At 36.6% G+C, this 27958-nt stretch overlaps 1 protein-coding gene across 1 annotated transcript; it reads left to right on the forward strand.

Moving 5' to 3' along the window:
- The first annotated feature begins 226 nt into the window (after positions 1-226).
- Positions 227-26364, forward strand: LOC110283746 (vomeronasal type-2 receptor 116-like). Its single transcript, XM_021149205.2, is given in 8 exon segments — positions 227-447; positions 15562-15856; positions 16177-16438; positions 16441-16961; positions 17650-17865; positions 19342-19465; positions 25423-26054; positions 26056-26364. Coding segments are annotated over 8 exon segments (2580 nt in total).
- Positions 26365-27958: the final 1594 nt, after the last annotated feature.

Here is a 27958-nt window from a genome sequence, read left to right on the forward strand (position 1 = left end):
CATGTTTTTCACCTGTATAGAGGGCCTCAGCTGCAGAGCCCAAGGGAAGAAACAATTTCAAAATTTACGATGGCAAGGAGGAGCCAACAGAAAAACCTTGGAATGATTAGTGTGACCACCTCACTACTCAACAAAGTTGAAAATATGCATGGTCACAGAAACAAAACCTGAGCATATATTTACTGGACACTTTGTGATCTTCATCAAGTAGACTCATATTATTAGGATGTTCTCTTGTTTTTTTATCTCCTCACTACTTCTTATTGCCAAAATTGTCCTTACCTTTATGCATGTTAATATCAGTAAAAGTTTTTACAAAATTACTGAGGATTTTCATCATGAAGGAGATGTGGTGATTGGTGCATTTTTCCCTCTTCATACGTACTATATGAAGAATAAAATTCCACATTCTTATCTACCATATTATTATAAGGACAATTACCTCCAGTAAGTACAATTTTTAGGTGTTAGCATTCACAACTCTTATGACTTAGTTGGTTTAGTCTTTAAAACTATTTTTTCTTTGTGGGTTTTATTGTGACAACTTTTCTTTTAGAGATTCTAAAATCTATTCTTCAATTTTGTTTCATTTCGGCTTATTTTTTTCCCCCGCAAAAGGAAATGAAATGGTAACTTTGATTGTATTTATTGTAGTTTCTTTATTTGTTTGCTTTTACCTCTTATTAGCTATTCTGGTTAGGCCATAAGGTCTGAATAATTTTCAATGATGATATTTCAAGGAAGGATGGCTTAATCTAAGCTTTTAATATAGGTTATAAAATCTCTGAAATCCTGATGTACTCTTCTGATAAAAGATGATGTCACTGAATGCAGTAAGTCCTGAGTGTTGCTGTAATAATTGAAGGTACCAGTTGACTTTTGTTAGATGCAGCTGAATCTAGAATTAGGGTGTCAGAAATAGAAGTTTTCTATACTGATGTGCTCCACAGATATTTCATCTACATCATGTTGTCTTATAAGCGTTTCTTCTTTGATAATTAAATCCTTATTCTCAGACAGTTTTCCTGTGTTTTATTTTTTGCTCCATCTGTTTGCAATATTCACTCTCATTTCCATGGATGTGTTTGCCTGAACAATTTAACTATGAGGTTGTCTTCTTTGGACTATTTTTAAGGTTGTGTGAAATTCTCTAGATTAATGGATAGTGTCATACAGGTTGCTTAATTAGGAATATCCATGTTTGCTTATTAATAAAGGAAATAAGATATGTTAATTCAACTCAAACATTCCTAACTCATGATGCCCTTCTTATATCAGTACTGATCCAGGAAGTAAAGACCAAAAGTAGAGCAATAATGCTTGTAAATCATGTAACCATATGACAAAATATGGTGAGAGTCAATACCTGGAAAATGACAAAAAAGAATGCAGATTTGAAAGTGAATTATGTTCAGTGTGACAATACTTTTTGGTAAAACTTTAATGAAGTATTAAGTCATTAAATGAGAGAAAGTAGAAGAGAAAAATATTTATATGTAAAAGCAAGTAGAACTTTTTGTAACCTTGATAGATTTATTTTGAAATGTTGAATCACAGAAAATATGGTTATCCACAAATTGTTATTTGGATCAAATATTTCATGGTAGCTCAGTTTCATTAGGGAATTATATTTTGTATCAAATAAAATCACACATTTTTTTTCGCATATGAACAGTGGACATTCCAACTTAGATATTGGTGGAACTTTTGTACTGCATCATAATTAATGCACCTTATAATCCCCACTTTTCATCTGCCATATACTCTCATAAATTTAGGCACAGGTATACATTGGTATGTGCTTTTATATACTGTATAGTATCAAACCCTACTGTGCAAAGATTATAGTTTATCTGCTGGGAGCATTAGTGTCTAGTATGTTTATTATAAATAAAAATATTTTCCCTGTAACAAATATTTAACTTGTCATTATGTCACAAAAAATTAAATTCATGTGAGAAATGTATTGGCTTTTACTACAAAACATTAATAATATTATCTCATACAATTCATTCACTAATTTTAATTTTTCATATAGCATTGACCACAAAAAGTCACAGGCTTTTATACCACAAATCTGAGGACATTCTTTTATCTTTCTCACTTAATAATTTAATTATCTGTTTGGAAAGTTTCTAGGTGTTTTAAATGATTAATTTTCTCTCTCTATGATTCTTATTCTTTATATGTTTATAAGCATAAATGTTTTCCTTGTTACTATAACATTTACAAAAGAATAAATCATCTGTCATTATATTCTGGTATGTTAGCTTTTTAAAGGTTACATTTTCTAAATGGATCTTTCTTTTAATCTATCATATATGAACTGTAAGAAGTGGATATTTTCTGAGGAATAATTTAAGAAGAAGCTGGCTTTTTTGGTTGTTGCATTAGTACTATAGTCTTTTCGAACTTATTATCATAGATAACATTTGTATGTGCGCACATATTTTTGAAGCAACTCTCATTTTCATGTGAAAGAAAAACTGTGAGGACAATTTTTCTCTTCCTACAATGAGTGTGTTGAGATAAAACACAGATCCTCTGAACCTGTGTCAGGATCCTGCAGTGACTAATTCAATTTATTAGCCAATATGTTCAGTTTTTTTTTTTATTGATCTTTCCAATATGTTTCCAGATCCAACTGAAAATTTCCTCTATGTATTTTTGAGAGTAAATTATTTTTCCTCACATCAATTAAAATCTGGGTATAAACTTATATGTCAAAGTGGGTTTTATTAACTACATATTCATTTCTTCCATTTGTAGCTTAATAAAATTGATATATCAAAAGAACATATCCCTTGACAATTTAGATAGTAATTATGTACCATCATCTGCAATTTTTCATAATAAATGAAAAACTATTCTCTGGAAAGCTATTATAAATATTTCATTTTATGTTATATTTTATTTATATTTGATATTTTATATTCAATGCTCAAACTATAGAAAGTTACACTACAGCTAGAAGTTTCAAATATTTATTCCCTGATAATATACAAAAATTTATTATTTTGAAAGACAGAACTGTTTAAGAATAAACATATCTATACTCATTCAAATGTAAACTACATTTGTTTGAAAAATGAAGAAACTATAAAATATGCATTGCCACTTTTCTAGAAGATTTCTCTTGTAGATAATGAAGTCCTGCAGTCTTTATGTATATTTTCAGTGAATCTGGTTCCAATCTTAACTAAATTTTGATTCTGAATTGATCTTATGATTAGTATTGAAAGACCCCCGGAGGGCAGACCCTCACTCAAGCCTCGGGACAGCCGTGTACCCAAGAAGACACTGAGACCGAACTTAAGATGTAGAGAGTAAGATTTAATAAAGCAACAACAAGAAAGCACATAAAAAGCACATAAACCAGAGCTCTGGGGTCGAAACTCATACACCCAGCATGGTGTAGAGGAGAATCGACGCCCGGCCCAAATTTTTCACAGGCTTATATAGGAAAAAGCCAGGGGAAAAGTACAAGTTTACGTCACCAAGGGGTCGTGTCCTATATTTTGGCAATGAACCCGATCTATTGGAACATTCTGGGGTACTACCAGGAGGCCCTTATCTCAAAAATGTTCTTGGAACAGTTCTCAGTTAGGAGAGGTAGGACTAGGTTTGTTCCAGGAGACCCTTATCTAAAAAATGTTCCTGGAACAGTTTTTAATTGGGAGGGGGTCGGACTCTGGGGTGAAGAGTTCAGGAATGTACTCTGGGGTGAAGAGTTCAGGTGTGTTCCGGGAACAATCTCTAGATGGGAGGGGTAGGAGGACTCTGAGTTGAAGAGTTCAGGTGTCCAGTAATTTTCCTCTTTCAGTATAACTCTTTGAATTTCAGCAGTAGGTTTTTTTTTTCAATACATGGAGAGCTACTGGATCATGAGTGTTCACACAATTCCTTCATGGCCTTCCTTTTATTTATGTTAACTAGAAAATCTTTTCCTTGGTGTTTTCCCTGTTACTTCCACTTGCCTTTATTCATTCTCGTCTTATGCTTTTCATTGGAACTCAGGTGTTGTTTGTTAGCTTTTTATCAGTGTGTTTTGTAAGGAAGATGTAATATGGAGAGATGTTTTTGAGCACAACAAGAAATAACAACACAATCATCCCATAAAATATACAGTAAACTTTCTGGCCTAAGGGAGTTTACCAATTCTCACTGAGGTAAGTACTGATGTCTATTGTTTTTCTGCATGGTAAGGATTAGTTTACCATTCTTCTTACAGAGTAAGATGTCTGCATCCAACTAAAATATCACATTCAGTAATAATTCAGACATATTGAAAGACTCCAAAACTCCCAAAGGGAGGCACTTACTCAAGCCTCGGGTCAGCCGCGCACCCAAGAAGACACTGAGACCGGTACTTAAGATGTATAGAGAGTAAGATTTAATACAGCAACGACAAGAAAGCACATAAAAGCACATATACCAGATATCTGGGGTCGAAACTCATGCAGCAGGTGCAGAGGAGATTCGGCAATTAGCCCAAACTTTTCACAAGCTTTTATAGGAAGGAGGCAAGGGGGGAGCAGGGCAGGGAAAATACAGGTTTTACGTCACTAAGTGATTCAGCCAAGGGTTTTTCCAAAGTGCTTTTGCAACCGCGTCCCACACTTTGGCCATGTACTTGATTCATTGGAACTGAGGTTTTTACTCACACCCTTATCTCAAAAATGTCCCTGGCACAGTCCTTAGTTGGGAGGGGTTGGACTGGGTTCGTTCCAGGAGACCCTTATCTCAGAAATGTCCCCGGAACAGTTTTCATTTGAGAGGGGGTCTGACTCTGGTGTGAGAGTTCAGAATGTACTCTGGGGTGAGAAGTTCTGGTGGTCAGTAATTTTCCTCTTTCATTCCCCACTCCTTCTAGTGAGTAATTCTAATCTTAGAATTTCAGAAGTCTATATTTTTATGCGGAGAATACTGCATTTACTCTATTTTAACATGGGAACAAAAACAGAATAAGAAGCATTAGTAAACAGAACTAGGCAGGGGCCCTTTTAGCGAGGCTTGAGGGTCTGGGCATGATGTAGGTGCACGTAGATCAGATCTCTGGCTGGAACTGGTGAGATGTCCTTGGGATACCCAGCTCGTTCACTGTCTCAGCTGTTGGGATCCCTGGAGCAATGTCGTCCGCGTACTCAGTCCAATTTTTCCCAGTTGTGACCAGACCACCTGCAAGCCTTTTAACTTAGCATACAGATCATTATTATAACAACATAGGTTTAAACACATCATTTGAGACTATGATGGGCATAGGAGTTTCATAAAAGATCTTAAAAAGAGTAAAACTGAATACGTTTGAATAGGGCATAGGGAAGGAACACCAAGTCTGTGCCAGTCTCCACGATTAATTTTGTCAAGGTCTGTCATAGAGTTTTAAACTAATTTATTTTATCCTGAGCTCTGAGGTCTATACACACAATGTAATTTTTATTTGACCTCTAAATACTTGGCCACACCCTGACTTACCTGGGCAACATCATCTGACACTATTGCTTTTGGCACTCTGAACCTTGGAAAAATTTTCTTCAATAATCTTCTTGATGACTATGTGAGCAGTCTCATTTATCCATTTTGAGAACGTTTTTTCTCAGTAAAGTTTATTTCTCAGTTGATGTCAGGTCTGTCTTTTCAAGGGAGGACTAGTTTTCTTTCTTTCAGTTTTTACCATTTTATACAGGGTTTCTTTTACCAGTCTTAATTTGTCTATAACTTGATAGTCTTCAGACTGCCAGGATCATTGCTCTTTGGGATGCCTGTTTTTGGCGGTTAGATCTGCCATCTGATTTCTTTTGTTCACAGCATCTTAGGTCTTTTTCTGTAGATGTCAACAGCTCTCTTTGTCTGTATATTGTTCCATACAGTGGCAAAAGCATACCTGCTGTCAGTGTAGACTTTTATTTTGCCATTTATGGACCTTGTCTCAAAGTCACAAGTTCAGCTTTCTGGGCCGACGTCCCTTCAGGGAGGCTGCTGGCCTAGATCACTTGCTTTCTGTCTACCACCATACTGCTGTCCCCGCCTTCTGCTTACCTTTAACCTCGAGGCTACTGTCATCAGTGTACCAGCTCGAACCCTCAGGCCAAGGCTGATCTGATCCTTCAGATCACTTCAAGTACCAGTTTCTCAGCACAGTGATGAGTAGGTGCAGTCTCACGCAGTGGGACAGCAGGTGGAACGAAGCGAAGGTCACTCGTTCAGTCCACAAAAAGTTCTGATGTGTCACAGGAGCATTGGTAGTCATCCATCAGTCAGGGGGCTTTTGGATAATGCTTTCAAGAGCGTGGGATGCCATTACAGCTAGTTACTGTCCCAGAGTGAGCTTATCAGCATCCTTGACAAGCAGATTATGGCAGCAATAGCTTTCAGGCAAGAAAATCACCCGCTGGCAACAGGGTGTAACTTCTTGGATAGGTAAGCCACTGGCCTTTTTCAAAGTCCCAAAGTCTGAGAAAGGACTCCTCTGGTGACCCCTGATCTCTCTTCCACATAAAGAGTGAAAGGCTTGGTTAGTTCAGACAAAGGCTGGCCATCAGTAGGGCCTGTTTTATTTCTCTAAAGGCTTTCAGGTGATCTGGGATCCACACAACACCTCCCCTTCCTTGGTTAGGAGGTACAATGGGAAGCTAAGGTCGCCAACCCAGGTGTCTAGAGTCTGTAGAAGCCAGCAAGTACCCAAGAATTTTCTTACTTGCCTTGGCGTAGTTAGCCACTACTTCCCGTCTCGAAGGGTGTATCTCAAGTAAGTAACTTCAGTCTGACACAGCTGAGCCTTTTTAGCTGAGGCTCGGTCTTCAGTTGCCCAGGTTTCCTGTCTAGATCCTGTCTTTTTCTTTCTCTCCTATCACTGTGGCCAAGATTCTAGTCAAATTTCTCTCTTGTCTAAGATCCCTCCTGTTTTTTCTTTCTTCTGCCTCCCGCCTCTCTCTCTCTCACACACACTTTCTCTGCCTCTTTCACTAGATCACATAACTGTCTCCCTCTCTATCTATAAATCTGTCACTTAACTTTTTTCATAGTTTACCTCTTTTTACTGTTAGGTCAGATTGTCGGGGCACTTTATAGTCCCACAGAGATGAGACCTCATCAGAGCCTGGCAGTTAGACCCATAGGTGCTCCTTACCTTGTATGTCTCCCTCACTGGAGCTTAAAACAGATTCACTGCTAGCAGCTCAGGGCGATGCCTGAGAAGAGAAAACACACGGGGCAGAGAAGGGAGTGCAGCTCTCACATCATCTGGCTGCACCAGACCACTGATATCTCAAAATGAACACAATTTTTTTCTGTTTACAAGAGACAGGATACAGGGGACAGGAGAATGAGCCTTTCTCCCACCCAGGAGGCAGGCAAAGGCTGAAAACAGATCCTTTGATGTGAAGAGTCCAGCGCCGAGTCTCCGCCGGAGTCTCCGCCGAGTCTACACCGGAATGAGGTGTAAACTCCTGGGAGTGGCAAACAAACGCTGGCAGGCAGAGGCAGCAATTTAACTATTTAACTACCTGATAGATACCTGGTGCTCTCTGCACTGTCTTTGGGGAGGGAGCACGCAGCCAGGCCGGCACAAGGGAGTGCGGGTAGACTCTGGGGGGGGGACCAAAAGAGGGACGCTGTAGTCGGCCCCTCCCCAGCTGTGGCAGGCTTCACGGCCACTCCGGGACTGGCAGGCGGGGGCCGGCAGGCCGCTGCACTCACTATCAGCATTTTACAACTCATTCGCAGGGCACAGACAGCCTCCGTTGCTGCTGTGTCTGCAGAACTCAGAACCTCAGCACCACTGCGGCAGCTCTGGATCTCAGAGCTCTTTTGAGCAGCCTGGGGAGGACCGGCCTGGTGGTTTTCTTTCCTTTTTTAAAACCATTGCTGACAAATTCTGTCCTGACGTCAGTCCAAGTCTACAGTCGACAAAGGGTTAACACACACACACACACACACACAGTCTGTCACGTGACAAAAACTACAAACAAGCACACCCGTCCACATCAAACACTATTTTCTGACGGGGTCGGATTCCACATTGACTCCTTTTCCTGATAGGGGTGGGATTCCACATCCACTCCTGCTCTGGCAGAGAGAACACTCTCTCTCTCCTTCACTCTGCCAGGCAACAGCCAGGTCTTTTTGACTGTTCTGTACCCTGGCCACTCCTTCCAGGGTCTCCCTTGGAACATCTCTTTTGGGGTGCAGACTGTGAGGCCATAGACAGTCGTCCTCTCACAGCCACTGCCAGAATAAACCCACAATCTCAGAATACACAAATGCAGCAGTTCCACACCTACACACCCAGCAGATTGTCCCATTTCTAGAATAATAGCAGACACGACAAAAGCAGACACGAGACTGAGATAAAAAGAAAAAAACCAAAGCACGAGGTGGGACTCGAACCCACGATCTCGCAACCTGAAGCACGAGGTGGGACTCGAACCCACGATCTCGCACAGAGGGGTCCACTAAGCGTCCTTAGTCCTCCCCTTGTCCTCCTGGGACGTCTCCCAGGGCGCACAGACGGTGGACACCTGGACACGTCTGTCCTCTCCACACCCTACGCTCCTACCCGGAGCGCGGTCTCACTGTGCACATTGCACACTGAGCGTCTGCAAACCCGAAACTGCGATCGCACCAGATACAGAATGGCCTTCCTGGCCTCTCAGAAACTAACAGAACACAGACACCAGACCAAAGCAGAACAGTAAATCTTACCTCTGAGTGGGTCCAGGACTTCTGGGTGGACGCGCTGATTCCCGGCCAACGCACCAAATGAAAGACTCCAAAACTCCCAAAGGGAGGCACTTACTCAAGCCTCGGGTCAGCCGCGCACCCAAGAAGACACTGAGACCGGTACTTAAGATGTATAGAGAGTAAGATTTAATACAGCAACGACAAGAAAGCACATAAAAGCACATATACCAGATATCTGGGGTCGAAACTCATGCAGCAGGTGCAGAGGAGATTCGGCAATTAGCCCAAACTTTTCACAAGCTTTTATAGGAAGGAGGCAAGGGGGGAGCAGGGCAGGGAAAATACAGGTTTTACGTCACTAAGTGATTCAGCCAAGGGTTTTTCCAAAGTGCTTTTGCAACCGCGTCCCACACTTTGGCCATGTACTTGATTCATTGGAACTGAGGTTTTTACTCACACCCTTATCTCAAAAATGTCCCTGGCACAGTCCTTAGTTGGGAGGGGTTGGACTGGGTTCGTTCCAGGAGACCCTTATCTCAGAAATGTCCCCGGAACAGTTTTCATTTGAGAGGGGGTCTGACTCTGGTGTGAGAGTTCAGAATGTACTCTGGGGTGAGAAGTTCTGGTGGTCAGTAATTTTCCTCTTTCAATATGAAGGCTGATTTTCTGTCAAATTAATTCAATGATCAAATAATATAAAATTAAATAATATGTTTTACTTTGTTTTATTGCAATTGCATAAGTAAATAGAGAATGATATTTTCTTTTTTTTTTTCTTTTTTTTTTTTTAAAGGGATGGCATCATTTATTTCCATGGGCTCTTCGACAAGGGAGCTAAAACCATCCAGTGGAAGAAAGACAGCATTTTCAATAAATGGTGCTGGCACAACTGGTTGTTATCATGTAGAAGAATGCGAATCAATCCATTCCTATCTCCTTGTACTAAGGTCAAGTCTAAGTGGATCAGGGAACTTCACATAAAACCAGAGACACTGAAACTTATAGAGGAGAAAATGGGGAAAAGCCTTGAAGATATGGGCACAGGGGGAAAATTCTTGAATAGAACAGCAATGGCTTGTGCTGTAAGATCGAGAATTGACAAGTGGGACCTCATGAAACTGCAAAGCTTCTGCAAGGCAAAAGACACCATCAATAAGACAAAAAAACCACCAACAGATTGGGAAAGGATCTCTACCTATCCTAAATCAGATAAGGGTCTAATATCCAATATATATAAGGAACTCAAGAAGGTGGACTCCAGAAAGTCAAATAACCCCATTAAAAATGGGGCTCAGAACCGAACAAAGAATTCTCACCTGAAGAATACCAAATGGCAGAGAAGCACCTGATAAAATGTTCAACATCCTTAATCATCAGGGAAATGCAAATCAAAACAACCCTGAGATTCCACCTCACACCAGTCAGAATGGCTAAGATCAAAAATTCAGGTGACAGCAGATGCTGGCGAGGATGTGGAGAAAGAGGAACACTCCTCCATTGTTGGTGGGATTGCAAGCTTGTACAACCACTCTGGAAATCAGTCTGGCGGTTCCTCAGAATGATATTTTCTAAGATGTTCAATAAACTCTATGCTGTTAAAAACTCATACAAGTCATTTCTCAGATGTCTGATGCTTCCAAGTGATTTGCTTGGTATTTTTTTGTGACTATCAGACTTCTTAAGCTATCAATTCGGATTCATCAGAGTTACTTTTTTTCTCAGTACAATCTTACATGTTAATATTGAACTAAATTTCCACTTTATTAACATTTTCACATGGCCTGAACCCCAGTAATATGAGTAACACATAAAAACATGTAGTTAGCTTACATATCTTAATAGAAATGCATTTTTATCCAGTCTCTGAGATACAAGATTCAAACTCTCTGAGATATGCAATGTTTAAAAACAATTAACCAGAGTATAATATGTTTGTCCATACCATTGCTCTGTGTTTCTTGGATGTGCACCCCATTCTTAATATGAACTTCCCTTTCCTATTCTTTTATTATTTCTTTAGATGTTTTCCAGAACCTAAGAGTTTTTTGTGATGCTGAGAGTTGTTTTATTTTATTTAAATCTAAGTTGTCTATCATCTGCCTGTTGTCCATCATGTATCTTTGCTCCTAGTCTGATTAGCACACCCAATTACTTTTATTATTCTCACCTTTGTTTTTCTTGCAGACAAGTTACTCAAGTTTAAAGCTCAATATCTCTCAGTATTTTTCTGATAAGCTGTAACAAAATTTTCATCAGTCTTTAAAAACCTATTCAGGCTATGTAATTTTAGTTGTTTGTAGACTTTCATTTGAGGGTGGATAACCATTTTGGGTGGACTACTTCGAAGCATCCCATAGTTAGAGAGTGAGGGAATGTGTGTGTGTGTGTGTGTGTGTGTGTGTGTGTGTGTGTAAGCTTTTGTTTTTCTTGGCTATTTATGAACTGAGTCCATGAATTAAGAAATAAAAGGAGATCCACAAAGTATTATTTGTAAGATTCATAAGCAAAGGGAAGGGATAACGATGCAATTAAGTCATACTGTCAAGAATAGAAAAAATAAAAAATAGTTGTCATTGTCGAAACATATTTATTATATACCACAATCTTTCAAAATCAGGTATCCAATAGAGAATGGTCAAATCTATCGTCTTAAACTTTTCTGTTATCATTGCTCTTTGAAGATACTGAGCTCCTCTGCTCTATTTAGCATGTAATGCATAAAAGTGATTGTTACTTAATTACTTATGTGATTGGAATGGTCAAAATTCATATATATATATATATATATATATATATATATATATATATATATATATATGAGTATACAGTATTTATCAATGATAAATGTTATTTATTCTATTTCACCAAATTGAACATTTTACCTATCAATTTTTTCCAGTGAATAATATTGTTATATTTACTCATTATTTGTCTGCTTTCCTTAAGAAAGGAATGTTCACTAATTTTTGATAATTTCTTATTGATATCAAATAACTATTAAACTCTCAAATGCAAAGTTAAATTAATTTCAAAACACATACATGCATGTAAAACGAGCATTATAATAAGTCTCAACTATAAGCACTTTTAGGTTTTATAAGCAAAGATCACATTCCACAGCTGCCAGGGTTTTAAGATTGCATTTTATGTTTCAGTAGATCTGTTGCTTCCCATCATATTAACATTATTAAGGCTAGTATATTTCTTTTTCTTTATATGTTTCTGTGTGTGTGAGTTAGTATTTGATCATGTTAATTAGAAGTTTTGGTTGCTTTTCTGTTAATATTATTTCTTGGAATCATACTTGGGTTTTGTGGAAAAACAACAATCTATATTGCTGAAATAATTCTCCTCTACCACCACCCAATTATTCCTTGAAAATCTTATTCAACATATTTAAACATATAAGCAATTCAGTATATTGATCACATTCTCCAAAGCCATAACCTACCTCTGTATCAACCATTTCTGCCAGTACTCTCTACTAATCCAACTTTAATTTTAATACTTTTCTCCTCAATCAGTTCCACTTTTTGTTGCCCAAGTACTTTTGAGTGTGAAGCCATTCCAGAATCTGATTTGCCTAGCGGGCATCATATTTTTGAAAAATCCTGATTTTTCTTCCAGCTGTTATCAAGAAGCACTACCATTATTCTTGAGAAAATATGGCCCTCATAGACTCATATATTTGAATGCTTATGCTATATGGAATATGAGTTACCTTGCTGTTAGTGGTAGTTTAGAAGTCTAAGAAGTTTAGTCTGTCCAGGGTCTTCATTTCAGCTGCCTGTAGAAGAAAATTTAGTACTTTTATCTCTGTCTCTATGACCATATCTACCTGCACACTGCCATGATTCTCACCTTGATAAAATGGATAAAACCTGTGAAACTATAAGGCAGCATCAATTGAATGTTTTCTCTTCTAAGAGTTACAAGGGGCTTTGTGTTTCTTTACAGCAATAAAACCCAAATGAACACAGAAATTTAAACCAGAGATTGGAGTTTTGTTGTGATAGGCAAGGTTTCCTGTTTGCAGAAACAATGAGTGTGAATTTGGTTGAGGAAATCAGTGAAATGAATTAAGTGCTGCTTAATAAGCCATTCTAGCAGGAAGTAGGAAAAAAATGTTGCTGGGTGTGGTTTCAGCGGAGATGAGTGTTAGTATGTTTCCTAGAGATTATGCTTGTTATATTTGGGCAAATACTATTGCTGCTTTTTTGTCCCAGCCAAAAAATCTCCTGGAAGCTAAAATGAAGAGATATAGATTAAATCCTCTGGCTTAGGAAATCTCAACAGTCTAGTTTTGGCTCTGTTGTGAGGTTATTTATGTCCTCTCTTATGAAGATCTATAATGATAAAAAAGAAGCTGAGGGAGAAAAATTAGATTGCACTTTTTTACACAATGTATGAAGTATAGAAATTGTGGAGAAAAAGAATAATAGATAGAAAGGTGGTAAATCCTGTGTTCAAATAGTTAGACTAACTAAAAGTCTCTTGATAAATGGAATGAAGGCAATGGAGACATCAGGGCAAGATTCCACCCTGCTAAGTGAAAAAGGGTTAAAGAAATACTTAGTGCTGGGTGTGGTGGACCACACCTGTAATTCCAGTTGGTAGATCTGTGAGTTTGATCCAAGCCTGGACTACAGATTGAGGCTTAGGACATTCAAAAATCGGAACTCAATGGAATTAGCACAAAGAGAAAGGTGATGGAGATTTAATTTTATCGGGCGGTAGGGCATGTTCCAGCCATAATAAGCAGGAGAACATGGCAGCTGCAGCCATGTGGTTCTGATATTAAGACTCAATGATAGAGGTGTTATTGAATCTTTCTCTGTAAAGTAAAGATGGTAAGGTCAAGAGTTTATCATGGTTTCCTTTGCATCTTAGAAATCCATTATGTGAAGCTCTAAAGGAGAAGCCTGCATTGCCCTTAAGATCTAAGGATACAGAAGATGCCTGAGATCAGGGATGCCAACCAAAAAGCACTGCTATCAGGAAATGGAATAAGTCCAAGAAAAAGAAGTGTTTTACAGTCAAAAAAGATGAAAGAAATTAGATAGCTGAAGAGTATTTGAACATCAAATATGGAGAAGCAAAGTTTGGAGTTTGCTCAGCTAGTTTTGGTCTTGCTTTAGTTCAGCATTTCCTTACCATGCTCCCCTTCCTAAGTTTGAAATGGTAATGTATATTCTGAGTCATTATAAGTATGTAATCTGCCGTTTTATTTTGTTTTTACTGGGAATTTCTTGAGGAGGAAGTGCAGGATTCTGAGAAGAGAATCTGAACTTTGGACTTGAAACAAATTTGAAGCTATTTTAAATTTTGGGAACCTTTGTTGATGGACTCAATGCATTTTGCATTATTTTATGGATACAAGCCTTAGAAGGCCAAGGAATGGAAGGTAGGAGTTTGAATTGGAATGCCTCTCATGTATTCTATTGTTTTTAAATCTTTTGCTTGTAAGGAGTGGTACTATTAGAGGCGTGACCTTGAAGGAGTAAGGTGTAAAGTTGCTAAAGTACGTGTGTCACTGTGGGGGGCAGGCTTATATGTTAAAAAATCTTAAGTCTTAGCAATGTATCTTAATTTCCACTTTCATCGCACGTGGATTAAAATGTAAAATTATAAAATTTCATGTCTGATTATATACTGCTGTAATCTCCACCATGACAACTCTGACTAAAGCTTTGAACTGTAAGTTAGTCCCAGTTAAATGTTTTCCTTTTTGATTTGCATTTCCCTGATGTTCAACATCCTTTATCATCAGGGAAATACAAAGCAAAACAACCCTGAGATTCCACCTCATACCAGTCAGAATGGCTAAGATCAAAAATTCAGGTGACAGTTGATGCTGTCGAAGATGTGGAGAAAGAAGAACACTCCTCCATTGCTGGTGGGATTGCAAGCTTGTACAACGACTCTGGAAATCAGTCTGGCAATTCATCAGAAAATTGGACATAGTACTACCGGAAGATCCAGCAATTCCTCTCCTGGACATATACCAAGAAGATGCTCCAACTTGTAAAAAGGACACATGTTCCACTATGTTCATAGCAGCCTTATTTATAATATCCAGAAGCTGGAAAGAACCCAGATGTCCCTCAACAGAGGAATGGATACAGAAAATGTGGTACACAATAAACCTTAATGAAGCATTTTCTATGGTCAATGCCCTAACACTGAAATGAAATATATTTTTGTGTCAGTGTGTATTAGAGGATTTTTAGAGAAAAAAAATGTATTTTTTCACATAAGTTATTACTATCCAAATGAATAGAAGGCACAAATAGTATAACATACCAAGTAAAAGAGTGATGACCTGAGTTCATAGTTCCAAAATGAATGTGACTGGACGTCTGTACCCAGTGATCATATGGAGGAAATTCTAAGCTAGTTTATTATCCACGAGCAATTTCAGACTGCCATACTAAGAAATGTAATATCAGAGTCATGGCAACTCTGACCCATATGTAATTAATTTAACTTGGAATATTATTTAAAAAACATATTGTTTCTAAATATGATTCATTTGACAATAAAATGGTGTGTTTTCATAATTAAACATCTCAAAAGACTAAGATCAAGGTATCAAAAGATCTATAATTTTGAGAGAAAGTGATACATGATATGTAGACTGATCTTTTTGTATATTCTAATGACTGATAAAGTATGCTTTGAGAAATTATAATTAATGAATTGTAATATTAAATGGTCTTGCCAAACCTTAACATATTTACCCAACCTAGTTCCACATATTCATGGTGAAAAACTTAAATTGCATATTTTATGGAAACAAAATATGAATTATAAGGTTTAATGTACTCTATATGTGGTCCATATTGTATTCCTCTTGTGTATATTTTGTCATTTATACAGATATAATTTTAAGAACTACCAGTATATTCTGGCTTTGGTGTTTGCTATTGAGGAGATCAATGATAATCCCAATCTTTTACCTAATATATCTCTTGGATTTGATTTCTACAATGTCAGATTCATTGAGAAGGACAATCTTATGAATGTCTGTTTTTGGCTCACTGGTCAAGGGCAGAAAGATATTTTACCAAATTACAATTGTGGCAAAAGTAATTTTGCTACTGCCCTCACAGGAACAGCATGGACAACATCTTCCCAAATTGGTACATTGCTTCAACTCTTTAAATTTCCTCAGGTAAGAGAATTTGAAGTGTGAGACATGGGAATTAGGTTCCTTTGATTAATCTTATAGGTGTTTTAAAACTATAAGAGGGGTATTCAAATTATTTAACATAAAAGCAAGTATCCAAACACTAGGACAGCAATTCAAATTTGTATTGGATGCATATTTATGGTGACATAAATTAAACCAGGTACAGACTTGGCAGGAATTTTTGTTAAATTTTGTAAATAGAATTTTCCTTTAAAATTGAGATAAAGCTACCTTTTTGTCCTGTTGTCAATTGTTGCTTCAGGAATGAAATTTGCTCAATGTTAATATTCTTCTTCATTTAGCTTTCTTTTGGACCTTATGATTCCATCTTGAGTGACCGTGGACAATATTCTTCTCTCTATCAGATGGCCTCCAAGTACACATCTCTTTCACTTGCCATTGTATCTTTGATGGTTCATTTTAGGTGGTCTTGGGTTGGTCTCATCCTTCCAGATGACCACAAAGGAAATAAAGTTTTATCAGAGTTCAGAGAAGATATGGAGAGAAAAGGAGTCTGCACAGCTTTTGTGAAAATGATACCTATGACATGGAATGCATATTATAACAATTCTGGGAAAATATGGATGAGACAAATGTCATAATTATTTATGGTGACATCGATTCTCTCATGGGTCTAATGCGAAATATTGGGAAAAGATTGCTGACAGCAAAAGTCTGGGTCATGAATATTGAACCCCATATTACTGACTATGCTGACTATTTCATGCTTGACTCATTCCATGGTAGCCTAATTTTTACACACAAGTATATAGAGAGTTCTGAGCTTACTAAATTTATTCAAACAGTTAATCCTTACAAATACCCTGAAGACATTTACCTTCCTAAGTTATGGCATTTGTTCTTCAAGTGCTCATTTTCTGATGCTGATTGTCGACTACTGGCTAACTGTCAACCCAATGCTTCTCTGGATGTGTTACCTAGTCATATATTGGACATGGCAATTAGTGAAGAAAGCAATAATATCTATAATGCTGTGTATGCTGTGGCTCACAGTCTCCATCAGATGCGTCTTCAAGAAGTACAAATACAACCACATGAAGAAGCAAGGGCCTTCTTCCCCTGGCAGGTAATAACCACTCTACTACATTGTACCACCTTCACTGTGATTCTTGATATGTGTAATGACAGCAAGTTAAGTTTTGTAAAATTATGTTCATGTCCACAATTATAGGAATTTTTATGTTTCTACATTCATTTAGAGGTCAATACAGTTTGAAGTGTGTGTTACTGTAAATGGAATTATGGGAGTATATGTTATTAGTCAATACTAATGTCATTTCATTAATAGCTAAATATACAATATCCTCATGATAAAGTATCAATAATTTTTCTGTACATTTCTTACAGTAGGAATGAATGAGTAAATATTTAAGTGAAAAAATGACAGTGGTTTTATGCCTACATAACTTCCTTTTATTACCCTTTAGACATGAGAACCCTCATTTTAGACTGTCAATCTCTAAAGATATTCTGAAAGCAAATAGGTCTGGCAAGGTTTCAAAAATTTTTTCCTTTACATGTGTCAGAAATGATTTATTCAATACCTCAGGTTGCTCAAATTTTCTCTTGATGCTGAATTGTCATTCAGAAGCGAAATGTTATCCAAAACACTCATTCATTTATTTAACACAAATGATAGCTTCATTCACTTGACTTTCACATCCTAAATTTAGATAACTAAGACATATTCTAATCCAGAAATTGAATTCTGTCTCTTGGGCCCGGTGTAAAATAAATTCATGAATCTCTTTTAGCTTAACATTTTCCTGAAGGACATCAATGAGAGAGACAACATGAGTTTCGGTGGGAGACAGAAATTAAATGCGGAATATGACATTCTTAACCTTTGGAATTTACCAAAGGGTCTTGGACAAAAGGTGAAAATAGGATCCTTTTCAGCAAATGCTCCTGAGGGCCAACAGTTCTCTTTATCTGAACAGATGATACAATGGGCAGAAGGATTTTCAGAGGTGGGTTATGTATTAAATCAATGCTTTAAACTTGTGTTAATAATAAAATTTGAATTTCAGATGAAATGACACTTATTTTCTGATTTAAGGCTCATCACTCTGAGAATACTGGTATATAATTCCACAATGGTAGTAATAGGGCATTGTGGTTTCTCATTACTTGATTCAGAGAATTGGAAGTATTTAGTGTTAAATAAGGTCTACCTTATTCACTCTTTTGAATATTATTTATTCTCCACTTATCAAAAATTAGAAACACAATGGAAGAGGAAATTTCCAGCACCAAATTGTCTCTTGGGTCATGGTGTTTTGGGAATTTTTCATTCATAATTAATTTCATGAAACAATATAAAATATACTTTTTATTGTGTGATCAAAGAATGGCCAAATGTGACTTATGGAAAAAAGTGTAATTTTGGTTTTGGTTCCAGAAGTATGAACATCAACCATAGAGAGGAACAGAAGAACAATGTTTAGTCATGAAAACATACTCAAGATCCAGAAATATAATGTTTCTATACATCCACATTTACAGTAAGAAAAATGAGAAACCTAGACCTGTGGACAGAATTAAAATGTTTCAAATCAATCACATTGAAATAATTTCTCCAGCAATTCTGTATCTCCAAAAGTTAAAATTACTTCACAAATGGTGCCATAAATATGGATAGCAGCCCCCAAATACTTTAAGCTATATGGTATTCAAAATACCATATAATAACTCTGTTAGCATCCCTTAACTGTCCACATATTCTCAAGAGTTCTATTGTTACTCTTGCTCAACAGTTCTATCTCATGAACAGTTGAGCTAACTTTTTCAGCCACTGGAAAAGAAGACATATAGGTGTGGACATGGGCAATCTACTTGCTTGCCTATGGCCTATAAATAAATACAGAACCGGAACAACTTAAACAATTTGAGGGTGTGGTATATTATATTAAGAAATATATATTCTCTGAATGCAGAAAAACATGAATAATGCTGTACTCTTCTATCTTCTATACACTTATTTGTTCTGAGACATCATCAGAATTGAAGTGTCCCTTTTTAACTTAGTTAAATTTATTTATGTATCTTACTAGATAGAAATACATATATCTTTGTTTCTATGACCAATATAAATCCTATCAAACTGACAGACCATATTCACAATTATGGTGGAAGCAAAGTTGATCAGTGTATTAGTCAGTACTATCACTCTGGAGTGATTCTATGGTCTTCTATATTATATTCCTTATCACCTACCTTTCTTAAACTTGTTTATACCTCATTGTGGGTACAAATTCTCTAACACTCTGATAATTCTCAGATAAATCTTTAGGCATATTTGTTTCTCCATGGCATACTCTCTCTAAATAAGCCTCTGTTTTTACAAGAATACTTGGGAATTCATTGCATAACATTCAAACATTTTGTTTATAATGAGTTTTCATAAAACTATGAGATTTACACAACATTCATTTCATTTTTCTCAGATCCCTCAATCTGTGTGCAGTGAGAGTTGTGGGCCTGGATTCAGAAAAGTAACCCTGGAGGGCAAGGCCATCTGCTGCTACAATTGCACTCCCTGTGCAGATAATGAGATTTCTAATGAGACAGGTAAATGCAGGTTTTGAAGAAATCTTTACCATTTATCCACAGAATTCCATAATAAACTAGCCAAAGAAAATGTTCTGAATTAAAGTCAGAAATAAATATTTTGATTTGTTTGTTTAGGAATTTAAATGTCATAATTCTTTAGCATATCTTTGAAATGGCCCACCATAGCCATTAAAAATCTTACTTGATTTATATCTGTGATTCACTGTCAATATTGACTGTGGGAGAAAAATATAAATATTTGTATTATATTTCATATAGTATATTTATTTGATGGTGCCGTTTAAAATATATTGATAAAATATCAATATAGCTTTTACAGATATATTTCAATAACTCTGATCATTTGAATTTTCATAGTTGTGGTCATCTTCACTCATTTTTCAAAATGTATTTCCTCTCAATTTTTAGTTATTTGAAAATTTTGTACAATGTGTTTTAATCGTATTCACCTCTTATATTAGTTACGGTTTTACTTCTGTGAACAGACGCCATAAACACAGTAACTCTTAAAAGAACAACTAAATCTAGCTATCTTACAGGTTCACAGGTTTAGTCCATTATCATCAAGGCATGAGCATAGCAGGATCCAGGCTGAAATGGTGCAGGCCCAGCTGAAAGGTCTACATCTTAGGGTCTCCAAGTTAATTTCAACTTTACAGCTTCTTATTGCAATGTCTGAGGTCAATACAAGATCCTAACATGAGGGCTCCTCCAAATGGCTTATATAATTTCTCTAGCTCTGCTCTCTGTAGCCCTCTATGGTCTGTTTAACTCTACTTTCCTGCTACTGGTATTCTTGGTGGTAATCTCCCTGTTCTGGCATCTACAATATACTAGGATATATTTTTCTCTTGTAACTAAGCTAAACCTATAGAGTTGCATAGGCTCTTTCTGCGATGTCATGCTTCTGCTTCTCTGCATGACACTGGAGTAATGTTTACACATTACCAAGTGTAGCCTTAGATGTAGGTGCAACCTTTGGCTAGAACACATCTTTATTTTGCTCTGAAAAAACACTCCCCAGATTTCACCACAGTGATGCTGGTCTCTTCTTAATTACTGCTAATTTTGTAGCTCCAACAAACCAGCATCAATTGCACCAGTAGTCCCTTCTATTCTTGACTCTAAAACCAGAGTTATATGGTGATGCTGCTTCGTTCTACTGTTTGCTCAGGCTGAAATATTGTCCCCCTTACTCTATTACATTATTATCAGCTTTTGGCTTTTCAGCCTTTAATGTCCTACACTTGTCTATCCTGGAACTTGCTCTATAGGTTTACCTTGAACTCAGAGATCTACATGTCTGTCTCCTAAGTGCTAGGATTAAAGGCCTGGTCCCTCAAGCCTGGACTAAGTTTTTCTCTACTTGAAAATTACTCTTTACTTGGCTCTACTTGAATTCATAGATCTGCTTGCCTCTGTCTATTGGGATTAAAGGTATGTACCGCTGTGCCTGGACCTAAACATAGTTATGTGGGAGCTTCCCCTAAATCCTTACTACTTTAATCAGTTTATTCCTTGAACAAAGGATTCAGCTCCACTCTACTTCCTGTTTCCTCTTTAATACTTCAACCATATTTTTGTATTTTTTTCTTTTCCAGCTTGCTCCTTTTCATTAATACACACATCATAAAGGGGAATTTTAGAAACCACACAACAGAATTTATACCAGGCTGTTTTGAGACTCCCTTTTTCAAAGCCATTAATACAAACCTCTTCACCTTAACTTCAGGAAGACTCCTCAGACAACAGCAAAGAGAAACCACATTCTTCACCAGAACAACACAAAGAAGTCTCTATGCCACAAACTAAAATTATTCTGTACTGAAATCTCTTGGGCCAGGTCTACACAGTTCAAATTACTCTCAGCAACAAAGTCTTCCACATTCCTACTGGGATAGCCCATTAAAACCCACTTAAAGGATTCCACTGCTTTCCAAATCCAAAGTCCCAAAATCCACATTCTTCTAAATAAAAGCATGTTCAGGTCTATCACAGCAATACTCCAGTCCCTGGTACCAACTTCTGTCTTAGAGATTTATTGCTGCGAATAGACACCAGTACTACAGCAACTCTTAAAAGTACTACATTTAATTGGGGTTGGCTTAAAAGTTCAGAGGTTCAGTCCATTATTGTCAAGGCAGGAGCATTGTAGTATACAGACAGGCATGGCATAGAAGCTGAGAGTACTACGTCTTGTTCTGAAGGCAAACAGGGCAAGACAGCCTTCCAGATAGCTGGGATGAGGGTCTTAAAGCCCATACCTACAGTGACACACCTACTCCAACAAGGTCAAGCATCTTTAAAGCGCCACTCCCTGTGACAGGCATATAAAAACCATCACACTCCTCTCAATTCTTCCAGATCTATTCACTTCTTTACTAACTATTCAATATTTTGTAATTAGACTATTTAGCACATTCTGTGATACTCATCTGCTTTTGTATTTGTAGATCTCAGTTGATGATTGAAAGTCAACCATGTGATCCATGATAAAAAATGTCTCTCCTCCCACAAGTTACCAGTTGCCAATATCTTATTTTCTTGGAGTGTGTTTTTATGCCTACTTCTACTGTCTATGTGGGAATTTGGTCTGGCTTAAGTCTGCAGCCTTCTAATTAATTTTCCCATGGGCTATAAATTCATAAGGACAACTGCCCAATATGTTCAGAAAACACTATTTTTTTTGTAGATATCTGCACAATACAGGGATAGCTAACTTCTTCCTTTCTTTTGGAGAAAAATTTTAACACATTTTATTTTATTATTGGGACTTTCAAGGAACATTAGGGTTTGATGTCTTTTGGGCAGAGATGTGTTATGAGAAACAAGGTTTTATATTTTAAATGTCAATGTGACATCTGGGTTCTCTGTTTTCTCTGAGTTCTGCTTTCAAATCAGGGTATAAAAATTTATCTAGTGCTCCAGTGTTATCTCTGCCTGGATGCTATCATGCTTACTGATATGGCAGAAATGGACTAAAAGTGTAAACTTATAAGCAGATACCTCAGTTAAATATATTTTATGAGATAGTTCCTGTTCACAGGAATAGAACAATAACTAAGACAGGATAACAATACAACCCCTTAAAAGTTTTTGAAAAATTTACTTAGAAATTATCTACTTGAGTTTAATCAAGAGGAAATTAATGGTTATTGCTATCATCAATATATTTTATTATTAATTAGTTAAATATCTTTTTCTATTTTTGCAGCTGTATGCTGATGATACAGATTTTATTTTTGAATATAATAGATTAATTTGTATAACTATTTGAGATGTGAGAGTAACATTTCATTAGAGTCAGGGGAGTGAGCTTTTGTTCTCATTAAGAACAGAGTTAAAGCCGGGCGTGGTGGCGCACGCCTTTAATCCCAGCACTCGGGAGGCAGAGGCAGGTGGATTTCTGAGTTCGAGGCCAGCCTGGTCTACAAAGTGAGTTCCAGGACAGCCAGGGCTACACAGAGAAACCCTGTCTCAAAAAACCAAAAAAAAAAAGAACAGAGTTAATGTGTATTAGAGAAGGACTATTTTCTGGCACTTTACATATGTCTCTTGTAACTAATGATCTACTTCCCATATTACTCCATAAATTGATGAGGAGTTTGCTATCATGGGACAATTCTCTGCAGTTAGGCCAGTATTTTCATTGTTGATAATAGGAATGACTATCTAGTACATGAATTAAAGTTATAGATGTATATGTACATACATGTATATGTTTGTATATGTACATAGATAAATATGCATGTATCATATATTTTATACATATACATATGCATACACACACACACACACATATATATATATATATATATGAAGAGAGAATGTTAGATACAGAGAGATATAAAGAAACAGCACAACAGAGAGATATAGATTCTCAGAGAACATGATAGACACAGAAGATAATAATATTGTTATCACCAACAAACTGAAAACACATTTTATATTAGTTACTTAATACTCCCATCACTGAATCTCAATTATGCGTTATTTTAAATAAGCTTAATTGTATTGGCATTGAAACATAAAAAAAATATAGTGAAATTTATTATTTTATACTGTAATTACTTTATAAAAAGTAGAAATAATTTTAATGAACAGAAAAGGTGATTTAAATGAGATTTTGAAGTTTTGATGTTAATTTTAACATAGTACGGAGTAATGCATTATTAAATATAGAGCATTTGAACTGATGAACTTTATAACATGATTTGGGTGATTCGGGTAAGAGTTGTTAGCTCCTCTAATTCTCCTTGGAGGAAAATTTTTATTTCACCATTCAAAGTCCTTTAATAGATTTCAATTAATGTAAGTAAAAATTGGTTCCCTCAAGCAGATAACTTTTGGAAGAACCAGTTACCTTCATACAAATTGTGATTTGGCAGCATTCAAGAGAGCATTCAAGAGAGTAACGTGTAGTAAATGAAATTTGGTCCTTAATTTAAGGTCAGCTATAGAATAGGTGAGGAACTATTAATAGTGTTCTGAAGCAAATCACAAAATCATCCTTTGAATTATATTCACACTTTTTGTTCACACTAATACTTAGATTTTGTGGTATTTAGCTGTCTTTTCTATAATAATAATGACATGAGTGTATGGTAAAATACACATATAATACACATATAACAAAAATGTCATTTTTGACATAAAATGGCAAAATACACAAATGCAGATATACTCAAGAGAGGGGCTGAGAAGAGCATGATGTCCGGGAATGCATTTCAAGGACATTGACTAGATTTTTTTCTTGGTTTAAACAAAGACTATCAGATTTTTATGATACACTTTATTTATAGCCTAAATCCATATAATTTTAAAACTTAAAATACCTGGAGCTGCAAGGTATACTTTTGGATGTAATTTTATTTATTGCTTTTAATAAAATATTTCTTTGCTACAGTAGCTCTAGTCATCCAACACACATTGTTCCTGTTTGTTTGATTTGTTTGTTTGTTTTTTAAATCTCTGTAGGAGGACTGTAACAGAGTCATATCTTCTATCTTCCCATCCAAAAAACATCCTACTGAGTCACAGATTTGTAAACTTCAGTACTTTTTTGCATCACTTGACTAATAGCAAAGATTTAAACTCACAAAAAAAACACAAGGAAAAACTTAAGGGTTAAAAATAGCCAAAACCATGAAAGATACATCACACGTACATATTCAATTGCTATATAATCTGAGAAGACTGATATGCTGGATACTAAAATTAAAAAATGTCATCTAACTTGTCTAATGTTTGATATCAAGTATTTAAGCAAAAAGCATAAATTTATATACAGACTTCATAATGTGTTTGTATATCATTAAATTTTTACAATCTTCTGAGATTTCCAAATTTTATGGAGTTTCCACAGTCTCAACTACAAATGTCACCTTTCTATAATAATATAGTTTATCTTCATATTTGTATCTACTCCAAATTCTTCCATATATATGTATATATGTATATATATATATATATTTGTGTGTATGCTGTATATTTATAAACATATGCATATGTATAGTGTGTTTCTTTGTGTGTGTATGTCATAAAAGCCAGAGAAAAACTGTAAATCAAAAAGAGAATGATATTAGGCTAGATCAAGTTACTATAAAGTAGATGGTTTTTAAGGGAAGCTACTGCAAGTTGATGTCTACCTACATAGATATTTCCTATAGAAATGTAGATAACTTGTGTAAGGAAAATAGTGTTATGGTAGGATAGGAAGAATGTTTGGATGAAAAAACACTATATGTGAGCATAGATACTTAAAGAAATATAAAAGAAAGAGGGAACTCTTTATAAGTATTAGATATTCACAACAATATGCTTATTACTTTTTCCCTGAGAAAAAAAATAAGGTGAAATTTGTGACAGTCCTTGTACATAGAAATGATTCAGAAAAAATAGTGATCAATTCAGTCTGGATGCACAATCTCATGATAATCTACATTTCTAACCAGATGTGGATCGATGTGTCAAGTGTCCAGAAAGTCATTATTCAAATAAAGAGAAGAACCACTGTTTACAGAAAACTGTGATCTTTCTGTCCTATGAAGACCCCTTGGGGATGACACTGGCCTGTATAGCTTTGTGCTTATCTGCACTCACAGCCTTTGTAATTGGGGTCTTTGTGAAATACAGAGATACTCCCATTGTGAAAGCAAATAATCGAGGTCTCAGTTACACTTTGCTCATCACAATCACCTTCTGTTTACTCTGTTCTTTGAACTTCATTGGTCAACCAAATACAGCCTCCTGCATCCTCCAGCAGACCACATTTGCAGTTGCTTTCACTATGGCTCTTGCTACTGTGTTGGCCAAAGTTATTACTGTGGTCCTTGCCTTCAAGGCCACTTTTCCATGGAGAATGGTGAGGTGGTTAATGACATCAAGAGCTCCAACCTATATAATTCCTCTTTGTACGCTGATCCAACTTCTTCTTTGTGGAATATGGATGGCAATGTCACCTCCATTCATTCACCAAGACAATCATGCTGAGCATGGGCATATCTTACTTTTGTGTAACAAGGGATCATCTGTTGCTTTCCACTGTGTTCTGGGATACCTATGCTCCTTGGCTTTTGGGGGATACCTATGCTCCTTGGCTTTTGGCATTCTTATCTAGAAATCTGCCTGATTCATTCAATGAATCCAAATTTCTCTCATTCAGCATGGTGGTGTTCTTCTGTGTCTGGGTCACCTTTCTTCCTGTCTACCATAGCACTAAAGGGAAGGTCATGGTGGCTGTGGAAGTCTTCTCTATTTTAGCTTTCAGTACAGCCCTCCTTGGCTTCATATTTGCCCCTAAGTGTTACATTATCTTGTTTAGACCAGAGAATAATTCATTTCATCATATCAGGGGCAAAACATATTCTAGAAGGAATAAGTCTCTTAAAATATAGTGGAAAATAAATTTAGCTTCTATGTTAGCAGCTTTTAAGAGGGTTGAATCCATTTCCTATTCTATCTGAAACACATGTTACATTATTATAATATGGATTCAATTCCATCAAATTTTATTTCTTTAACAAGTTATTTTACAATGTTATACTATGAGAGAAAATTCTTTTTTCATTTATTTTTCTTTTAATTTTAATTGGTTATTTTGTTTATTTATATTTCAAATGTTATCTCCCTTCCAAGATTACCCTCTGAAAACCTCCCATCCAAGCCCTTCTGCAATGATGGTGCTCTCCCACCCATACACCCACTCCCATCTAACCACCCTAGCATTCCACTACATTCAGGCATCATGCTTTCACAGGATCAAGGGCCTCCCTTTTCACTGATGCCAGACAAGGTCATCCTCAGCTATTTATGGAGCTGGAACCATGGTTCCTTACATGTATATTCTTTGGTCCATGATTTAGTACTTGGGAGCTCTGGGGTATCTGATTGGTTTATATTTTTGTTCTTCCTATGAAGTTACAAGGCCGTTCAGCTCTTTCAGTACTTCCACTAACTCACCCATTAGGTCCACATGATCAGTCTGATGGTTGCTTACAAGCATCCGCATATGTATAAGCAAGGCTCTGACCAAGCCTCTCAGAAGGCTTCTATATTAGGCTCCTGTCAAAAAGCACTTCTTGGCATCAGTAATAGTGTCTGGGTTTGGTGGCTGCATATGCAATGAATCACCAGGAGGGGCAGTCACTGGATGGCTTTTCCTTCAGTCTCTGCTTTACTCTTTTCCCATGTAATTCCTTTAGACAGGAACAATTCTGCTTTAAATTTTTGAGTAGAGTGCATGGACCCAGCTCACAAACAAGGGCAGTGCCTAAACTCGAGATATGGTTTCTAGAGTTTGGCTCTCCTCTTTGTTGAATATTTCAGCTTATGTTATCCTCCTTGGGTACTGGGAGCTTCTTGATTTCCTGGCATCTGGAACTCTCTGTTGGTTAACCACAGTCTCCTATTTCCCATTTCTACACACTTGTGTTCAATTTTCTGACCCTCTGTACATCTCCTCCATCCTGCTTTTATTCCTTTCCCCACTCCTCTATTCCTCCCAAGTTGCTCCCACCCTCTATGTACCATGATCATTTTGTTTCCCCTTCTAAGTATGACTGAGGAATCCATTTTGGTCTTCATTCTTGACATTTTTATGGTCTGTGAGTTGTAACATAGGTATTCTGAGCTTTTTTTCCTAATATCCACTTATTAGTGAGTACATAACGTGTGTGTTCTTTTGAGACTATGTTACTTCATTAAGGAAAAACTTTTCTTACAACACAAGCCATTGCTGTTCTATTCAGGAATTTTCCCCCTGTGCCCATATCAGATCGAGAATCGACAACTGGGACCTCATAAAATTGCAAAGTTTCTGTAGGGCTAAAGACACCATCAATAAGAAAAAAGGCCACCAACAGATTGGGAAAGGATCTTTACCTATCCTAAATCAGATAGGGGGATAATATCCAATATTTATAAAGAACCCAAGAAGGTGGACTCTAGAAAATCAAATAACCCCATTTAAAAATTCAGCTCAGAGCTAAA

Source organism: Mus caroli, unplaced genomic scaffold, assembly GCF_978045245.1.
Source record: "Mus caroli unplaced genomic scaffold, Mus_caroli_1 scaffold_18, whole genome shotgun sequence".
NCBI classification, from domain to species: Eukaryota; Metazoa; Chordata; class Mammalia; order Rodentia; family Muridae; genus Mus; species Mus caroli.